The 18003-nt window shown below is 42.7% G+C and overlaps 1 protein-coding gene across 1 annotated transcript in view; it reads right to left on the reverse strand.

The window, feature by feature from the left end:
- Positions 1-18003, reverse strand: part of NHSL1 (NHS-like 1) — a 108616-nt gene that overhangs the window by 36071 nt on the left and 54542 nt on the right. The window contains 2 exon segments of the mRNA XM_009319094.1: positions 836-963; positions 16668-16820. Coding sequence (XP_009317369.1) covers positions 836-963; positions 16668-16820 — 281 coding nt within the window.

Consider the following 18003-nt stretch of genomic DNA (forward strand, 5'->3'; position numbering starts at 1 on the left):
ATTTTTTACGCTGAGGGTGGTGAAGCACTGGCACAGGTTGCCCAGAGAGGTGGTGGATGCCCCATCCCTGGAAACATTCAAGGTCAGGTTGGACGGGGCTCCGAGCAACCTGATCTAGTTGAAGATGTCCCTGCCCACAGCAGGGGGGTTGGGCTAGATGACCGTTAAAGGTCCCTTCCAACCAAAACTATTCTATGATTCTATTACAACTTTCTTAGGATTTTTGCTGAACTGTCCCTTCTCTTTCTCTCTTTGTTTTTTAATTCATTTCTAGATTCTAAGCTAAACATACATGGATTTGAGATGTGGGCATATAAACATGAAAACCATGAAGCAAACTGAAAGAAAGCTGATAAACCCAACTTAGAGGGCAATCTTCCATTCTTCTGGATGCCTTTACGCAAACAGTTGTGTTGCATTAGGAGAAAGCCTCTACCTAATGAAACTGCATAAGTGCCTGTATTAGCAATTCAAAGTGTGCACATGTTGCTGTTACAATGCAAGTACACTGATGGCTGGTTAATCGCTCTTCCTGCTACTTGAATGTAAACACTTAACAGATTCAAAACAGCTACCCTTGCTGGGGTCTTCCCTCCAGAACTCCTTCTGGCTTTCACACCTTTATTTTGCCAGTGGGAATTTTATATAAATGCATGGATAGAACTGGAATTTTTAGGAGACTACAGTAGTCAGAAGACCTAGTATCACTGTAATTCAAAGGAATAAGCATCTTTACGATCTTCTAAAAATCCTACCTTACTTGAACAATGTTATGGCAGGCAATTAAACCGCACCAGGCATGTATTCTTTCCAGCACTTTGCCCCCCACCATTACCTTTTGTTCAATTTCTTCATAATCATCCTGGTAACTTCCACAGATTGCGCTGGAGGACGAGGAGAAGGTGGGGCCCTGAGAGTAATACTGTGAGCTCCGGTAGCCATCCCGCCGCAGCTTGTCACACTCTGCCAAAAGACAGAGAAAGGAGATTAATTCATTACAAGAGCCATTGCTGTTTATGCTTGGTGTACAGTGCACTTCCAAGTACACAGTATTTTCCTGAAACTGTTTACCATGCATTAGCATTGTCTGTCCCAAGTAACAGAACCCAAGGGTGCATTTCTTATATCTATATTTTTGTATTTCTTTGCATTTCTTGTATCTATATTTTCCCCTCCCTCACATGTAGTATATACATATGCCCACGCATAGCATATCTACACATAGCTTTTATTTAAGCCAGAGATGGCAAGAGCTTTGGAAAGAAGGGGGAAATTTATTTATTTATTTATTTATTTATTTAAGCGAGGCCTGGCTCTGTGTCTTGACAGATGGCAGCATCCTGCAGGATGGGAGACGGAAGCATGTGAGTAACATCGGGGGTCTCATTTGCCAGGCCAGTAGACATCCATTATGTGCCTTACACTCGAGATGATGATGTTGCTCAGTACTCAAGCACCATCTGCTAAATAACTTTGGCACTGACCACTTGTCTTGTCTTCCTGCCTGCGGAAGACACCATTTATTGTGATTTTGGAGAGAGGAATGCAAATCACAGGGATCTCAAAATCTCACGTCACTGCAGAGCACGTGTAGTTTAATACTGAAGAGTTTTCAAAGTTCAGAAAGAATTCAGAGCAAACATGCATCCCCACTAAAAACGGCCAAAATCCCAGTCAGCATCTCATCCCCCTCACCCAAGTTTTCCACAATCATCTTCCCACCTCCTAATTGATATTCAGTGTGATTGTGCTAAAGAATAACAGACGCCAGAGCATAAGGAAAAATTAAATGTTCAAGATGCGGTAACCAAACTCATCAGCCCAGTCAAACTGTTAGCTTTACGTTTCCAGAGACAGATATCTGAATCTGTTGAAAGATGAGGAAAGCAAAAAGGAAATTAAGTATTTGGTATATTTCTGTCTATGGAACTGAAATTTCTACACAATACACAGGCATTATCGTAACACAAAGCGCTTTTATCATCACTTGCTGGAGAAAGACTTTCTGTGATTGTATCATCTGTCTCCCTATCTTGATCTTTTTAATACCCCTTAAAATGGAAAACATGCAGTGTTTATACTGAGGGCAAGGTTTTAGAGGAGCTTTTGCCTGGCAAATGATTAAGTGGAGTTACAATTTGCAACTCCAGCGTACATTTCCGCTCTTATACTCGGATGCTTCTGAGACTGAGGTCTGGACCTCTGTGATGATGGGTTAACTGACCTAGAGCAACCACAGCTCTATGTGGATTTAATCAGTGCAGACTCCCCTGTATCTATCTGCACACACACATCGAGAAGGCAAGCTTACAGTCTGACAACTAGCCATCTCCATCAGAGCCAGACATACGTCCTGGCCTATCAAATGTTTCCGTATGGGGTCAAAAAGGGCAGTATGGCATGAACCTGTCACTTCTCTCTCAATTCAAGGACCAAGGTGGTGGTGGTGGTGAGTTTTGAGATCCAGATCAATTGCTGCACCTCAGGAAGAGAGGGTTGGTAACTCTGTTTACCTGTTTCACACGTGTGAGCATGCCAACACTGCCCGCATCTGGCAAACAGCTGCTGTACTTCAGGAGGGGGGTGAAAAATGACTGCCAGCAACTGCAGTAAAACAAATTCCTCCACCACCCTTCCAAATCCGGCACTGGATCCAGCCAGATCCAGCACATAACACTCACAAACGTGAGCACCCTGATGGGCCATTTGTCAGTTTAAGCTACAAATCAACAGGGACGAGCGGGCTGCAGCAGAACAAGACAGCCCAAAGACTTGCATCAACTTGTAGCATGGGTTAACACGCTAAGTTGTCAACTTAGACACCGCAAGTTTTACCTTCAGATCAGTTGCTAATCACCAAAAACAAACACGAAGACAACCTAAGGGGTATGTAAGAAAATGCAGTTATTTTTCCTCCTGTTCTTGGGATAAGGCCCATGGTCCTGGCCGGCCACTTTTATGAGTCTCCGACACCAGGCATCATGGCACGCCTCAAGGGCAACAGGCTCTTACAGAGCGTGATAGATGCACCCTCTGATATTAATTGCTTGACCTTATTTATTCTCCTAACCAAGGAGATGCAGATGATGAATAGTGCACTTCACGAAGCCCAGAAGAGCTCAAAAAATTTAAGGAAGTCAACGCTGAAGGTCTCAAGTCCACCGCAAGTTCAAGTGGACTGACAATAAAAAACTGGCAGTTTACCAAGCTCACAACCTCCATTTGTCCACAACACAAGATCCATGTAACATCAGAAGCTATTGCAGCAACATTGCTGAAGAAGCCAAGAGAATTCTACAAACCACCAGGTGAACCACACCAACAAAAAGGTGATTTGTCCCCAAGAACAGCTATTCTATTTACTTACTGTCACAGTACATTTTGCAGCACAGCAGGAAACGCACACTGTGGATAGCACCCGAGGCCAACAAACCTCAGCCAAGGTTTTAGGCAGGTATCTTTTACTTCACATTGCAACAGCCCGCAAGTGCAACACAAGGTCAATCATTGCATCTAACTGAAGCTACTGTCGCTGCCAGACCGAGGGTGGCAACTGCTGTTTAAAAACTGTTCTAGCTGGGGGCACCCCCCCATCTCATCACTATTATTAAAGGCACACATGGTCTTCTGTAAACAATCAGGTTTGTATTTTTCAGATAAATGGTTTTTTTATTTATGTAAAATATACCCAGGAAGAAGCTAGAAATACTTACTCTAGGAAAGACTCCAGACATGTTTCCTTTTTCCCTGAGGAGCAATACCTTGCCCTATTCCCACAATCCCAAACAGAGAGCAGCACTATACACTGAGTTAGTGAAAATGTTCTTACAGTTATGCAAGTTATTTTAGCAACTGAAAGCTGACTAGGTAACAGAAGGATACAGCCAGTTCCAGTTATTAATAATCTTCGTTTTTAAGAATGTGACAATACATTAGTGCTAGCTGAGCTACAGACATACACACTCTTGGTTGGACCCAGCGGCAGGGCTGCCATTACCCACATTATCCAATATACAAAAACGTGCGCAGCCTTTCCATATTTCTGCCTAAGAACTGCCAGGGCAAACCCCAGGAGACTGCATCAGGCAGGACACAAACACCCATTCCTGAGGATGCGCTTGCCAGTTCAAATCTGCAGCAAATCTGAGCTGTGCAGAGCAAGCTCAAAGTCATAATCTTGCACGTATCTGATCTGAACTGTGCAATAACATTACTGTGCCCCAGATGAACCAGTTTTGTTTACACAAACACCAGCCATTTGCCCAGGAGGACCAGCACAGAGCCACTGCCTTGGCAATTGTGATCGGTGGCTGCACTGGGTGGTGCCATGGCATGAAGGCTGGAATTACCTCCCCTTCATCCCCCAACTGCTTCTGGGGCTGAGTGCGCAGGGGTGCTGCCCATCACCTTCCGCCACCCTGCAAGTGCTTTTCTGGCTAGGTAAAACCATAGATTAGTTCTCGTCCTTCTCCTTCTATACTAGTGATACATTACATTTCAAAACCTCCTCTGTCTTATAAATGTTGCTTAAAAATGACTGTAGCCAGATTATATTATAATGTAATTTATCCCCACTTATATGGTACAAGTTAAACCCTTCCTAGAGAAGGAAATTTTGCCTGAGGTTGAGTTTTGCTGTTCACAGGGTGATTTTAGTTAAGCATGAAGAAAGTGGAAAACGTGGTCAAAAACCTTTTAAAGGCCCCCCTCCCCATCATTTTCACAGTTATTAGAACAGGGTAGATACGATGTTCAGGAGACGCATGACGGAGGAAAATGCATTAAAGCTGTCAGTGACCGATACCATTATGTCTGACTCCCTGCCATATACCCAACCACTTGTACATCTGCTCGGCATTTCATTACTGCAGGGTTTGCTAAATCCTGGCATCAGGTAGAAGCGTGCTGGGGATGTGCTTCTCACCAACAGCAGGTGAGCACATCACCCTTCTCTGCTCTCTACCCTCACGCTAAATAAGTGGGGGAACGTGTGGGTACCAGCAGCACCACGCTGACAGCGAGGGCTCAGCCGAGCCGAGTGTGATTCTGCACCAGTTCTGAGCCACAAGCACCGAATTCAGCGCTGCTGTGAATAACTCAACCTCTCCATGTAAAACCTTATGGCCCCTGCGACAGGCAGTCAGACCAAATGTATGGCAATACCTCCAAGGCCTCTCAGCCCAGATCTCCTCTTCATTTCATACGAGGAACTCACATGTAATTGCATTTGACCCTGAGCTGGTAACACACAGGAGCAAGTCTTGCACGCAGAGGCGATTTACTGCTTTTCCAACAACTTGAAACCATACTCTTATATGATAATTTGAGCCACAAATCACCAGAGTGAACAGAAGGCACAGCACTGATACCTCAGTAATTTGTCTGACATGGTATTACCGTGGAAAACCAGGATTAATGTTACCTTGTCTGCTTAGTCAGACCTACACACCGCACTGCTCTGCGACGGAAGGACGGCTGGGTTTGCTGGGAGAGGACTGGATGCACTGGCTCCTTCCCGCTCCTTTAACCGACGTTGGTAACATTTTGTGCCTGCCAAGCTTCCTACCACTAAAACTAGTCGCAGTATCTTGAAAGTTTATATAAAGGAAAACGCATCACCCTGCCAGCAGCAGAACTGGTCAGAGGGAGATGGATTCACGCTTATTTTCAAAGTTTTCCATAATTTTTTTTTTTTTTTTTTATTGTAAAGGAACTGTGGAAGACTAGGTGTCATTTTTCACGGGCTTCTTCGCAAAACTGTTATTTTCCCTGCTGCGGTCAGGGTGCCCTGTACTGACCTGGCTGCAGGGAGAAAGGCTCCAGGTGCTGATTTTCAGGGCTGGACCCCATCTGAGCCTGGGATGTGTCCCCACGGTCTGGCCCCAGGGGCAGTGCAGAGCCACAGCTTTCTGCCACCAGCCTGGACCAGTCCGCCACGCCTCAAGCCTGAACATGCGGCCATCGCTCACTAAATTAACCCTAATGAGACTACTCATATAAGTAAACAGTGCTCATGTGACCGTCGCAGGATCAGGCCTTAAGCTCTGTAGCTGTCTACATCCACAGGTACACACTCAGACACACCCTCACAAGCATATTATAAAGAGTTTAATATAAAAAATCCACTTGCCTGTGTATCTAAGTATTTATTAGTAACCAGTAATGACACTGCTGTGCTGAGAATTAAACTAACACGATATTTACAAGTATGAACTTCAAAACTTGGCATAAAGGTTATTCAGGCATCTAAACAGCTCCGACTTGCTTGGAGTAACTAGCCATCCCACTGGATGGGTCGGGCAATGAAAGACAGAAAGATAATGTCCCAGAAACATCTGAATTTGCCTCGTACTCACAGGAACAGCTTCTAGAACTTGAGACCAATTGCTAAAACCTGAAGAAAAAATGCCAGCCGGACCACGGGCAGCTTCCCAGAGGAGCAGAGGCGCTGCTCGCCCAGCAGAGCTACCCAAAGCTGCCGAAATAGAAATTCCCCGGTGCAGAGGGAGAAAGGGGTAAGACCAGCACATGCTTCGCTTGCCTTTGCACCACCTCCTGTTGTCTCCTTGTCAGCAAGAAGGGACAAGCGAAGAGCTGACAGCTGCATCTGCGTGCTTGAAAAATTATCTCAGCTAAAGTCAGGGTGACTTTTTGGCAGAGCCTTTCATGTTGTAACTTGTATTTTTGTAAAGTGGGATTTTTTTCTTTTTTTTTTTTTTTGTACTAGAGAGAGGCTATTAACTGCAAGAGTCAGCTAAACTGTCAACTACAGAAATAAATCTGCTGACTAGTATATTAAAACACATTTATCCATTCACTGCACATATCACTGGAAAACTGCTCTACACCCTGAGGTCAGAAATCTTGCTTGATTTTTTTTATCTTTAAACATTGTAGCCAACCCCTTTTTCTGTAAATACCCACAAACAACATTCCTCCCTAAGTCACAACTACAAACGCTGTCTTACAAGTAGCTTTTCAAAATTGCACCTAAAACCAGACAGACTGTAGTACAATATACATTCGTCTTGTAAAAGTTTGCTTTTAAAAATGACCCATTACTTTATAGCTCACACTGCACTTTAACAATCACAGTATGTACTGTATCACTGCTTTTTGTTTTAGAAGATCCTTCTGTTTCAAAGCTGAAAAATAACTGCATACCATTTTAATTTAACTTCATGCATATTTTGAATTTGTTTTTCCAGTTGAGCTGAGACAACTAAGACCTCGTGGGTTGGTGACAGACAGGCATGGGTGTCAGAAGACCTGGATTCCCCAACCCAGCATTACTGCATCTGAGCAAATCACTTTGGGTTAGATCCAGTCAAGAACTTACATCTACAGACAGCCACGGCACAATCTAAATTTCATGTATGTGCCTACTAAATCCAGAGTCCCAGTGGGTATCTACACTCCACCTGCAGCACTCAAGTATATAGTGAGGCACCTCAGGATAAAGCCAACTAGGAACCTGAAGTGCCTTAACTCCCATCCACGCCACACCAGTAACGACCAACACTGGGTCCAACGCTGCTGGCACCCCTCTCATGAGGGGCAGGAGAATGTAACAGGGATTTCAACATCTTTACTTCTGAGGATGATGTGCTTTTCATCCAACAGTTGCTTAAAATAAAGCGCTGCAAGTTAAAGTATTTTTCATGTAGATACAGATTTAAATTCTTTAAGGATGAGGTGAGCACAGGCTAAATCTCCAACTTCCTAACAGCGTGCTCTGAACACTAGGCAAAAAGGTTGCCACCTGAAACGTAACAGCCAGAGTTATGCTTTGTTTGGGACCGGTTGTATTGGTGCGTACCAAGACATGCTCTGAGCACATCTACCAAACTGGGACCTCTTCAAAGGGCGCAGCTGCCTCTCTGCCTGCCTTCAGTGCTGTGGTAAGACGTGGATAAGACCAGGGCAACTCTGGACCACACAGTTAACTGGGGAATTTCAGGGAGGTAACTCTTCAAGATAAAGAGCTTGTTGAGAATGATTACGCCTGGGACCGTAATTAAAACAGACGCCCTAGTTCAAAGGTCTCTTTGGTGAGTAAAGCTAACTAAAATGATAGAGCCTTTCGCTCTATGCCTCTTTACGAGTCCCTCATTTGTAAACTGGGGATAAGAATGCACAGCGCTCTGTGTGGATAAAAGCAGAGCGGTACGAAGGCCATCGTGTTTTTGACAAGTATCTCATGCTAAATATGACTTTAAAAAAAGCAGCTCAATGTAATTCCAGTGCAGCATCTATTTTTGTCCCTGGATCTAAATATGAGGCAGACAGCTTGCCTCTACCACTTTATATTCCTCCCAAAAATTCATTCAGCTTGGATCAAATCCCATTTCCCTTAAATGTATAAATCCCCATATCATCTGCAGAACTTGACTATCACAGGGAGTGCTTCTATATCAAAGCTTTAAAATATGTTGTAAAGCCACAGCAATGATGCACTTGTGTAACAACTGAACTGTAACCAATGCTTACTGCAAAGCAAGTTCATGAACTTCAGCTGTGATATATCCAGTGTGCTGTTTTGTTCCGACTCCCGTTTCAATGGGTCAGGAATTTCAACAGATGTAGTACCGTGGCAGACCAGCTGAAAAAACTTCTGCTCAGCAGGCTCAATCTAGAGGCTTTGGCTAATACCAGCCTTTGCCAATTCAGCTACCTTCCCTATTATTCCCCTTTCTTCCCCCAAAATGCAATTTTATTTTTTAGATCTTTATTTTTATCAGTACATATTTTATTTTTTAGATTTTTTTATCAGTACATATAGAAAAGCGTTAAGACAAGCCTGGAGACAGTGAACACTAGTACCCAACACACTTCTTCCACAAGCAAATGCCATATGAAGTGGCAGGTTTTTAACCCATCAGCAAAACTTAATCGTTTACTGCAAGGCCTTCTTATCTGATGAGTAACAAGAAAGGTCTATCAGACTTTAAGACTGTTACGTGTGTTCCCTCGCTTGAATAAGCAGTCAAGCCCAGCCACACAGGCAGCTTTAATGGCAGATGCTGTGTGGAGTTTCCCAGAAACAAAGACATCTTGGGTTCCATGGGATGAAGGCAACCCTAACAGAGGGCTGTTGGACTCTGCGACGGAAAAGTCTGTTGAATGGATACTTCAGAGAAATCTTACTGAAAGTGACCAAATGTATTTATGTTAGGTCTGTTCCCTCCAACGCACACGTGCTCACTGTCTCATTGGGAAGGGCGTCCTGATGCGGTAACTGGACACCCAGCCAGGCTGGGAAGCCCACCCTTCCAGACCGGCTTCTCCAAGCTGCTTCAGGGCTCAGCTATACAGATGCTTGCAGTAGCGCAAGGACAGGCCATGAAAGTGTAACATGAAAGTAAAGCAAGTATACAGTTAGACTTATTTTCAAGGGTCCAAATCAGACGCAAGTCTTTAAGAAGGATCCAAACTAAAAGGAACTCTGCAATGTGAAAAAACCTTTAACAGGGTTAAGTCAACGCAAGCACGTTGATCATTCCTTCCTTTCTTTTCTTGAAGCTTTTAAAAAACAAATACATTTAATCCCACCCTTAATTCCCCAGGTAATCTGCATGATTTAGCCATACAGAAAACCTTTCTAATGGCACCAAAATGCAACAGCCATTACAAATTATATTTGTTAACAAGCTGTCACTGGGGAGTGCTCAAAATAATTATCACCGTTTGTCTTGAGTTAATTGAAATTTCTGCAAGTGTGTTATACGACTACATTTAGTGGTGACAAGATGTCTTAAGTTTAACAGTTTATTTGCTTCCTTTTGCATATTTGATGCTGGCATTAAAATAATTCTCCACGCTTTTTTGCTAGCATTTTTATGGATATTTGTTGTTTCTTAGACAACTGAACACAGCTAATGTAAAAATATGGAGTTTTGTTTTTTTTTTTTTTTCTCCTACGACACTTAGTGTTAAACTTAAAGCTATCTAAAAAGCTGCAAAGAAGCATGTATAATACCCCAATCCAAGAGAGGAAGGAGGAAGAAAAGCAAAAAGGGAAACAACCGGAAGTCTGATATTCCTTGTGATGGAAGTTGCTTTATCTAGCACTCAAACAACTACACCACAAACAGTAACAGTTCAAATTTCTTCTCTCCACTAAAGGCACAGATCCGAAATGGGGTGAGGTTCAACAATCTTTCAGCTAAATCTTCCTACTGATTCTGACTTGTATCATAAAACTTTAAGAAAACACATTAATCCGTTTTAAGAAAAAAAAATAGTATCATTATTTTGAAACAAATTTTCATCTTCTTTTAACCCTTTCACTGGAATTGCTTTCACTTATGTATATCATGCAATCAATCCACATATAACCACCCTGTATGTTTTTACACTCAGCACTGCACTATTGAACTAAATCTAAAAATAGGGAACCTAAACACTTCTGAGCAGCTCAATTTTTCAGCACTAGAGCAGCTTTCAAACACATGCAGCGTAGACTCCAGGTCAAATTCTGCTTAGTTTCATTTGAATACTCACTTTTTTAAATTCCTTATTAGAAAGGGCAGTTGGAGCATGGAACTTGGCCAAAACCATCAACATATGTACTGTCAATTAATTCAGGAACAGTAAAAAGGGCAGGACACATGGGCAGAACCTCTGGTACTAACTTGACTAGTGAAACTAAAATAATGAGAAGTTGATTTCTATTTTTTGATTTTACAGCTCCTAGGCCTTTCCGGAACATATGGTCTACCCCTAGCCTTTAATGGTCTCGTACTTCGTTAAGGTTTCCAGTTGGTAGGGAGCTCACATATTGACATCTCTCTGAACCTGAACCAGACCTATTGTTAATATGAAGTGGTTCCCCCCTATTTTGCAGCTCTTTAATGAAACATAAGATTATTTTAAGTCCATAATCTTCTCAGCAGGATTATCGACTAGTAGGGCTGACCCTAATATTGCTCATCTGAACAGTGATCTGCCAGATGCACTGAGAAAACAAAGGCTAAACACATACCTGTCTGGAGGGTCTTGCAGCAAGACATAATAGAGGCTTTATGAGTAACTACTTAAATCCGGTTTTATTTGACAATGCTAACCAGATGTCTTCTGGAAAACAAATCAAGTGTTTCAATCACTGCTGCTTAAATACATTCCTTGAATTTGGCCAACAAAGCTAAACAGAAGCTACAGTCAGCCAAATCCAGCTCTTCTGAAGATGAGATAATAAATGAATCATCAGACATTGGAACAACGAGCCCTATATTATGTACATAGCTTGAATCAACACAATTACCCTGGGGGAAAAGAGGCACAAAATACAGGCAGTTGTGCAGGAAGCCTCTGCAGCTATAGTCTGAAAAGGAGTACGAAAGTCGGCATATGGACTGTTCCTGCTATTTACAGGTACACCTTCCTCAGTACGTACCTGACACCTTGTTATCCGCTGGAAAGGACAGCCAGCCCGGGCAGTAACCAGCAGCGTGCGACAAGACATTGGCCCTCATCTGCAACTTGAACTGCGCAGAGAGAACGCTCACAAGACCCTTCGGGAGCTGGCTATCTCCTGACAGCCTGATATCATTTCAGTCTGGCTGCGTTTGTCCTTTGGCATTAACACAGTTATTTTGTCCCTTCCCTTTATGCCTATCGTCTCCCAACTCACGGGCAAATGACAACACGCAACAGTAGGGCTAAATGATCACACGCAACAGTGGGGCTGGCTCATCCTTCTCCCCCATTTTTCTTTTTTTTTAAATCAAAAGTGCTCTACAATGCTAATTGCTGCAACTGGAAGATAACCGTCCCTTGGAAATCAGGCTATATATGCCCTTCTCTGCCTCTCATCACTCCAACCGACTTGCATCCACATTTGAGGGAGAATATAGGATAGTTCGAAAAATGCAAAAGCAAAGGAGAGTTCAGGTGTGATAGGAAATTTTCTCCTGTTCCTTCACTTCACCATAGTTCGCAAGATTATCTGAGGCCAGTGCATTCCAGATTACTTTAGGCTTTTCTTTTAGGACACTGGACCTACACCTGTGAACACACTGCTAACACTGCAAACCTGTCCAGAACGTAGACAGGCACACTTACGACATGCTCCAAGCAGCTAAGCAAAGCAACACTATAGTAGTGCTGTGTCTCCTCCTCATCTTCGTGCTTCATGCCTTATTGCTTGGCATTTTTAGATTATAGTGCAGTTAGCAAAATGAGGATTAGCCTCAGTTTACGTTTCTTACCCAAATATTTGCATCATTGCTTTATACTACTGCTGTTGTTATTTGTGCTCCCGGATGAAGATCACTATACTTTAGGGACTTCTTCAGACGATGGTTCTTTAAACACAACCATGCTGCAGAGCAACAAGCCAGATCTGTCAGTGCACTGTGTCAGGGACGAGGGCTGTTTTATGGTGCTACGCTCTTGACTCTGGTTGAACACGCGCTCAACCTCCTGGCCTCACGGACCAAAAAAGCTGTAGGAAACTGCAGTATGTGGCACCTGCCCCTTCAGCACAGACAATGGCCTGCCTTAAAAAAAATTAACTAATGCCACCTGAACAACATTAAACTCAAAGCTCTGCTACTGTCCACAGCAGACTCTCAGAGCTGGTTCAGCCACTCAGTAAACATTGCTTGACTTGTTTAGTCTCATGATGCCAGTCCTTCAGCCTTGGAGCAGAGGACACAGTGCAAGGGGGTAGGATTGATTTGGGGATCCTGACCCCATGCAGAGCCTCAGCTCTTCGTCCCCACCTGTCTTCTCCATCTCCTGTTTTCATGACTCCCTAGGAAGAAACAGTGACATGGAGCACAGAGTCACACAAGACTTCTCAAGGGTCAATACTGTTTTGTTTCCATCTGAACATTTGTATGCTGGAAAACACAAGGTGACCATGAAAACATGAGGAAGGGGTCACTTAAGACCAGCTCTCAGGAAAGGCCAGTTAGAGCAGCTTGGTCCTGAGGGCAGGGAAACAGGTGCCTTGGATGGCACATGTTTGACATCCAACGTGCCACCCCACCTGCTCCACCAGGAAGGTCCTGGCTGCTTCCTCAGAGAAAGGGAGAATGTGTTTTATCCAGTGCAAACAAAACATTTACAATGGGATCTAGCACCCCAACCAAAGAACTGCATCATTTTGTAAATGTTTAAATCATAGTGCAATGGTACCATGATTATGAAGTGCAGCTGAATTTGCTCTTCTGCTCTAGCCACCAGATTAAGCCAATTGAGAGCTTTCATTTAAAATGTAGTAACACAGCCTGGGTTAAACATGTTCAAGCCACTGATTTTAGTTGGTGACAACTTTAGATTTTAATATAAGTTACATAAAGCCACTTCTAGAGAACAGGTATTCTGTGCGTCACAAAATTTCCAGCTTCCAAGTGCTTCATTTTCTAATTCAGATTACTGGAAAATACTGTTTTTTAAAACTTCAGATGGCACCTGAGCATGCCTAAAGAAGGATAAATAGCTTTACCTCAGTTATGAACAAATTTGAATGCAAGATCTTACCATTTATACTTGAAAGTAGCTTCGTAAAGGTATTTTCCCTTGATTTCAAAAGGATAAAAGTCTAGTTCATAGGTAAAAAAATCTCCTCATGCAACATCTACTATCACATGCTGCATCCAATTCCACAGTGTGATAAGCAGTGGACATTTCAATATCTAATATACGAAGTGAAATAACCAACTGCACAAAAAAATAAGGAAAAATCTCCTCCTCCAAACACAACACTGCTTCCTGTAAAGGTATGCAGAGCATGCAGAGGTCACCAGGCAGAGTACTTAATTTATCTTGACAGGTTAGATATCATACATTTTAATATCTCTATATCATACATTTTAATATCTCTATCCCTAACTTTTTATTTTTAAACCAATTTAAGAATAAGCAGCGATAATAGCTTTTCTGCTCCTTAAATGGTGCTTAAAAGTTTATTCTAGACAACAGACAGCATCCTATCTGTTTCACTAGTTTTTTTTTAGCTAGACCCATGCTGTCAAAAATTTGCTGAGCTGTTAAAATTGTACCAGAATAAATAGGCAATAGATAATTATTATTCCAATAAATAAATAGACCTTGCATTATCTTAAAAGCTAGTCAGGATTTTATCTAGTTAGTATTAGATGGATGAAAACACCTTGATAGAAAGGAATACCTTGCTTGAATTATTTCAAAAGATTTTATGCACTCATATCTTTACAGGTGGTTTATAGAACTGTTGTGCTCTAGGTGTGAATTGCTATTTGTTACCTAAGTTTTATACGTACTTTCCTCATTCACTGGGCCAGCAATGAATGCAATAACAAATTAATAGTCTGCCATCAATTTGCTATGTACCAGCAGCGTCAGATCACATAATCTGAACAAGAACGGGACTGGAAAACTTTCAAACAGGTGTGTTTTAACGGTCTGAACCATAGCTACTAGTTTAGCCCTCAGGACCACATTATCAGGTGAGACGGGACCACCAGAGGTTATCTCTTTTTTCACTACCTCCTCTAAAGGTAGGATCAAATATACACAAATTATTTCTGAGTGGTGTTTCTCTCACCTATTCTTAAAAACCTCCAATGATTTCATAGCCCCAAAAATCTACTTCAGCCCTTCAGCACCCTTACTGCGAGGAAGCTTCCCCTATTTTCAAGCCTACATATTTCTCCCCTAACATGGAGAGATAAGATGCCCCTTAGAAATACAATCCACTACTTCATCTCCAACTTACCACAAAAAATTAAATTTGCTTTTGTTCTACTCCTTTCCAGTTTGTGCAAATGCTTTCTGGAGAACATAGGGACTGATCACCATGGAGTGTAGCGCACCTTGTCATCCAATATCGTTCATTCCCCACCCCCCAGGCAGCACAATAGGTCACATACATCTGTTCTACTGCACCATGCATCACCTCAACCAATGCATTTGAAACAGCAAAAAGATGTCAAAATACAAGCTTCATCATGAGGCCAAGAAATGCAGAATTAAAGTTTCCATAACAGCTCATTGGTGCTTCTCATGAGGCTACTTTTCCTCAAGGTCTTCTATGCTATAATCACATAGCACTAGGCAATTTACCTCCTACCCATTAAGAAGCTTTGGAAAAATCTGTCTTTTCAAAAGCAGCAGGTGGAAAAGCAGTTCAGCAGTCGTCACAATCACGTCACGATTTCTACAGCACTTTTACACTGAATGAAACTCAGCTCTGGCTACACAACTTTTAACCCAATCCTCCAAATGTGATCAGAAGCACCGGTGTCTTCCTGATTTCATAGTGCTGGTTGAAGCAGCAGCAGAGTAAAACTGATAAAAATGTAGTCAGTGCCTCTCTTCCTACTCAGAGTCCCTACAGGCAAGAATGAAATTACCGAAAATGGCGTTAAATTCATGCTGTAACTACTCAGGACAGCTACAGGCCACAGCAAGGAGCTGTTTTAGAACTGCTCTTAGGTAATAAACATGGCCCAGGAAAAGAACTTGAAGTAAAATAAATAAATAAACAAACAAGCAAACACAAGCAGAGTTTTGTTGACTATGTTAAGCAGCTTGAGGTCTGACGAAGTCATCACAGTTTCTTCTCTCTCTCTCAGTTACTACCCTGAAAGCATGAAACTGAAATCCAGTTCATTACCAAGGAGTCCTACTTCATGTGCGCAAGCCAGTTTTTTAACACAAATAGCTAACTGGCAATTTGTGGTAGTGTTGAATAGCTTTTGTTTTATAAAGAACAGCAGCTCTAGAGAAAAATCCCAGCAGACAGAAATAACTTCAGATGTGTAAGTTGGGGGAAGCAGCATATAATACTTAGTTTCACACAAATATATTAGATACCAAGTTATTGAAATAGAAGATGAAACTGCAGCAAATACAATTCTGATAAAACACAAGAAAATCAGAGCAGCAATGCAGTTTTCTTTGGTAAGTCCCAAACAGAGAACAGAAAAATAGAAGAATGAGCAGTTGAAGTTTACAAAAAGCTAACCACAAGCAGTATTCTTTATAATCTAAAGCAGGCAAATATTTTTCTTTTGTAGAGAACTGGTAAGTGTGCCTGCAAGGGAACAGTAAACATTTCAAGGCCAAAGGGCTGCACAAATGCATTAGTCCAATGGTAAGTATAGAGGACACACAGGCTATCTGCTGAGCCATGCGTGAGCTAATAACACTGACTGTCAAGACTCCCTTATTAAATGATAATAAAAGGCACCTAGTAAGAGATGGTTAAAATCAATTAACTGGAGAAACGGCAAGAGAAATAAGATATGGCAGCCAAACACTTCTCTATTCAGACATACAAAATGACATTTTCTGCATGTTTAAAAAGCAGAAATGTCGTGTTAAACAAACAAAAATTACAATGTTCTTTTAAATCAGGTTAACTCTGCAAGGTATAAACAAAAAGGGACTTGAAATGAGTCGGCTCTTTGCAGGGTAACCCCCTTTGTTAAGAAGCCAACGTAAAGAAAAATCTAGGTTAACCATTTCCAGAACACAGACATTAAGCTGTAATTTTAAACTTTGCTTCTGGCCCAGGGACAGATGTTCTGCAGTCCTCCCCGCTGCCTGCCTGCCTCCATCCTCATGGCTGCACTAACACAACACGTCTCCCATGCCAGACTGTATGGGTACACCCCCAATGAAGGTATTAAGGGTAAAAATTGGTCCTTAAAAATACGCTGCACCCTTCATCTTACCTCTCAGTACTGATTTGAGGTTCAGCTTGGCTTGTCGGTGCAGGTCCTCCACACAAGGTGGTCTTGAGGAGGGCAGGAACACATTTTCCTGCTGGTGCCATGGAGCAGTGTAGTGCACGGTCCATCTACTCTCTTCATCTAGGTTGGACACAGCTGCAGAGACGGACAATAAGAAAATTAAATGCTATTGTAGATAGCTGTATCATGAAACCCCACATGCAAGTCTGTCGCTTATCATCTTAAAACAAAAAAGATTGTTTGCCACCGTAGTCCCATCAAAACGCTCTCTAGAACCTCACTTCTATGACAGTTAAAAACCCTCCTCCCATTTCTAGTCTAAATTTATTCTCCTGTGTTATGTAGTAAACACCTTTCCCTCTTCCTGTGTTTATACTTGCTGTTGTATTTACTGTCAGCTTGCAACTCTGTTTTCCCCCCTCTAGCTCCCAGTCTTCACAAAGGAGACCAGTTTCCCAGTCCCCTGGATCCCGCCAGGTGCTGTGCATTGCAGGATAGCTTCCTCCTGCTCAAGGGTGACCCTGGGAATATGACAGTCGCCATGAGAGATTACGACAGGTTCATTTGTATCAGGAAATAACCTTCTCTGACCTCACGCTCGCTCAAACCAGGAACAAAAATTCCAGTGAAGCCAACAAATTAGCTACTTTCCATTGCCGTGAGTGGAAAGCAGATTTGGACAACAGCAACTCCCTGGGCAAACACCGCTCAGAGCACAACAGCACGGAAGAGGGATTGCTCTGGCCACCTCTTCTCAGCCAATACACACGTGAAAATGAAATACCGACACTGCTCAAGTTCAAAGTTCCCTACAGACAGTCTAGTAATGAAATCAGCCAAAGCACATATTGCTAAGATTTGTTTATCATTTATGTGTCCCGAGAGACAGCCATTACCTTTTGTTTAAAGTTTATCATCAATAAAAACTTCTACAGGTCAATGGCCTTATCCCTCCACCCTGTAACAACAGGAAAAGGGCAGTTGGGGGTCATGTTTTATGATCCCCCAGGCACCCTTTGGCCTTCAGCCAGCGTGCTGCACATCCTTGCTTTCAGCTCTCCAAAGCAGAAAAAGCCACTGCAGCTGTGCTGCCTCCCAAGCACCTGCCCTGCCGGCACAGCCCTGCCGCACTGGCCTCGCTACCAGCTCCGCATCTTCCCTTGCTCTCCTTGCTGCCTGGGCACTGCTCCCTGCTGCGCTGCCTGCAGCACCGCTCTGTAAAGTTTGTCTGGTGCCTCCGTGGTAGCAGAGGAGGTGTGCAAACCGAGAAGCAAAATGAAGGCAACAGCCTCCTGTCATCTGAAAAATGACTCTTTCC

This window comes from Pygoscelis adeliae, unplaced genomic scaffold (assembly GCF_000699105.1).
Source record: "Pygoscelis adeliae isolate BGI_AS28 unplaced genomic scaffold, ASM69910v1 Scaffold172, whole genome shotgun sequence".
Lineage (NCBI taxonomy): Eukaryota > Metazoa > Chordata > Aves > Sphenisciformes > Spheniscidae > Pygoscelis > Pygoscelis adeliae.